The 1,751-nt window shown below is 42.1% G+C and overlaps 1 protein-coding gene across 1 annotated transcript in view; it reads right to left on the bottom strand.

The window, feature by feature from the left end:
• Window positions 1-365: 365 nt before the first annotated feature.
• Window positions 366-1,751, bottom strand: part of LOC140339045 (uncharacterized) — a 4,817-nt gene continuing 3,431 nt past the window's right edge. The window contains exon 7 of the mRNA XM_072423569.1: window positions 366-1,272. Coding sequence (XP_072279670.1) covers window positions 437-1,272 — 836 coding nt within the window. The 3' untranslated portion in view covers window positions 366-436. The remainder of the gene's footprint in view (window positions 1,273-1,751) is intronic.

Genomic DNA, 1,751 nt, shown 5'->3' with positions numbered 1-1,751 from the left:
CCCTTACCTGGAAAATCCTTATTTAGATATTTTACCCCTCCCAATCCTAATGGTTGAAGAGAAAAATACAGGGGACAACATGACAAGGCAATGACAAGGACTGTCTCTGTCACCGTCCACACTACATTCTCCAACAGATCTCCTCCACCGTCCACACTACATTCTCCGACAGCTCTCCCCCACCGTCCACACTACATTCTCCGACAGCTCTCCCCCACCGTCCACACTACATTCTCCGACAGCTCTCCCCCACCGTCCACACTACATTCTCCCACAGCTCTCCCAGCTCTCCCTCCACCACCATTCTGTCTTTACTCTCTGGAAGCAGCCCAACTTAACTGCTAAATTAAATATCACTTGATAAATTTCTTTAAAAATAATCTTTATTAAATGGTGCTTTGGACCAACCAAAACCACCCTTTAAATAATTAAAGCGTCAACTGTAGCAATGTGTACCTTGATGTCTGATTAGATTTCCTTTGTGTGTAAAACATCTTCCACACTCTGAACACGAATAAGGACGCTCACCTGTGTGAATCCTCTGGTGGTAATGAAGGCTTCCTTTCTGCGTGAAACTTTTCCCACACTCTGAACAGGAAAAGGGACGCTCACCTGTGTGACTTCGCTGGTGTGCAAGTAGTTTGCCTTTAACAGTGAACGATTTCCCACAGTCTGAACAAGTAAAAGGACATTCACCTGTATGCCGTCTCTGGTGTGTGAGAAGGCTTCCTTTCTGGGTGAAACCCTTCCCACACTCTGAGCATGAAAAAGGACGTTCTCCTGTGTGACTTCTTTGGTGGTTAATAAGTCCTCTTTTCTCAGTAAAATACTTCCCACACTCTGAACATACAAATGAATTCTCTTTCCTGTGTTTTTTCCGGTGGTTATCGAACTCACTCTTTTTAGAGAAAGATTTCCCGCAGTCCGAACATGAAAAGGTCACGCTGGTGTGAGATCTCAGATGGATAACAAGTTCAGATCTCATGTTAAAGGTTTTCCCGCACCCCAAACATGACAATGAGGTCTCTCCTGTTTGAATTCTTCCATGGCTTATAGAAGAACCTTTGCCATTAGATGGCTCTGTTGACCTCTCCGCACTGTGAAATCTTACATGAAGATCTGAGATAACAGTATGTGATTGGTCAGAAGATTCCTCAGGAATAGAGAGATCCCTTGATGTCTCCAAATGGTGAAGTCCAGGATGTGTATTATGAGGAAAGGAATTTACTGCCACCGATGTCTGTCTTAGACTATCTTCCTCAGAATTACAACCTGCAGATGATATGACATTTCATGACATGCAGTTCATCTGTTGCAAAGCATTTTTTTATTATGTTACTTGTTGGGTTATGAAAATAGACAGTTTGTTACAGCTCTGGCATGGAACGGAGTAGAACTACAACACAGATTATGAATACAGCCCACATAAATGAAAGAAAGCACCCAAATTAGTTAGGGAACTCCACATAACATTGTATATTTGTGACATTTATAGAAAGCATTTGGATCTTCCTTTAAAACGTTTGTAGGAACATGACATTATATTGAGGAATGGAGATGGACCTTTCATATGGTGTACAGTATCTCCTCCTTATTTGTTGGGTACATGATGTTATATTGAGGAATGGAGATGGATCTTTCATATGGTGTACAGTATCTCCTCCTCATTTGTTGGGGACATGATGTTATATTGAGGAATGGAGATGGACCTTTCATATGGTGTACAGTATCTCCTCCTCATTTGTTGGGGA

The sequence above is a fragment of the Pyxicephalus adspersus genome, chromosome 10 (assembly GCF_032062135.1).
Source record: "Pyxicephalus adspersus chromosome 10, UCB_Pads_2.0, whole genome shotgun sequence".
NCBI lineage: Eukaryota > Metazoa > Chordata > Amphibia > Anura > Pyxicephalidae > Pyxicephalus > Pyxicephalus adspersus.
This window is presented reverse-complemented; position numbering and strand designations above follow the sequence as displayed.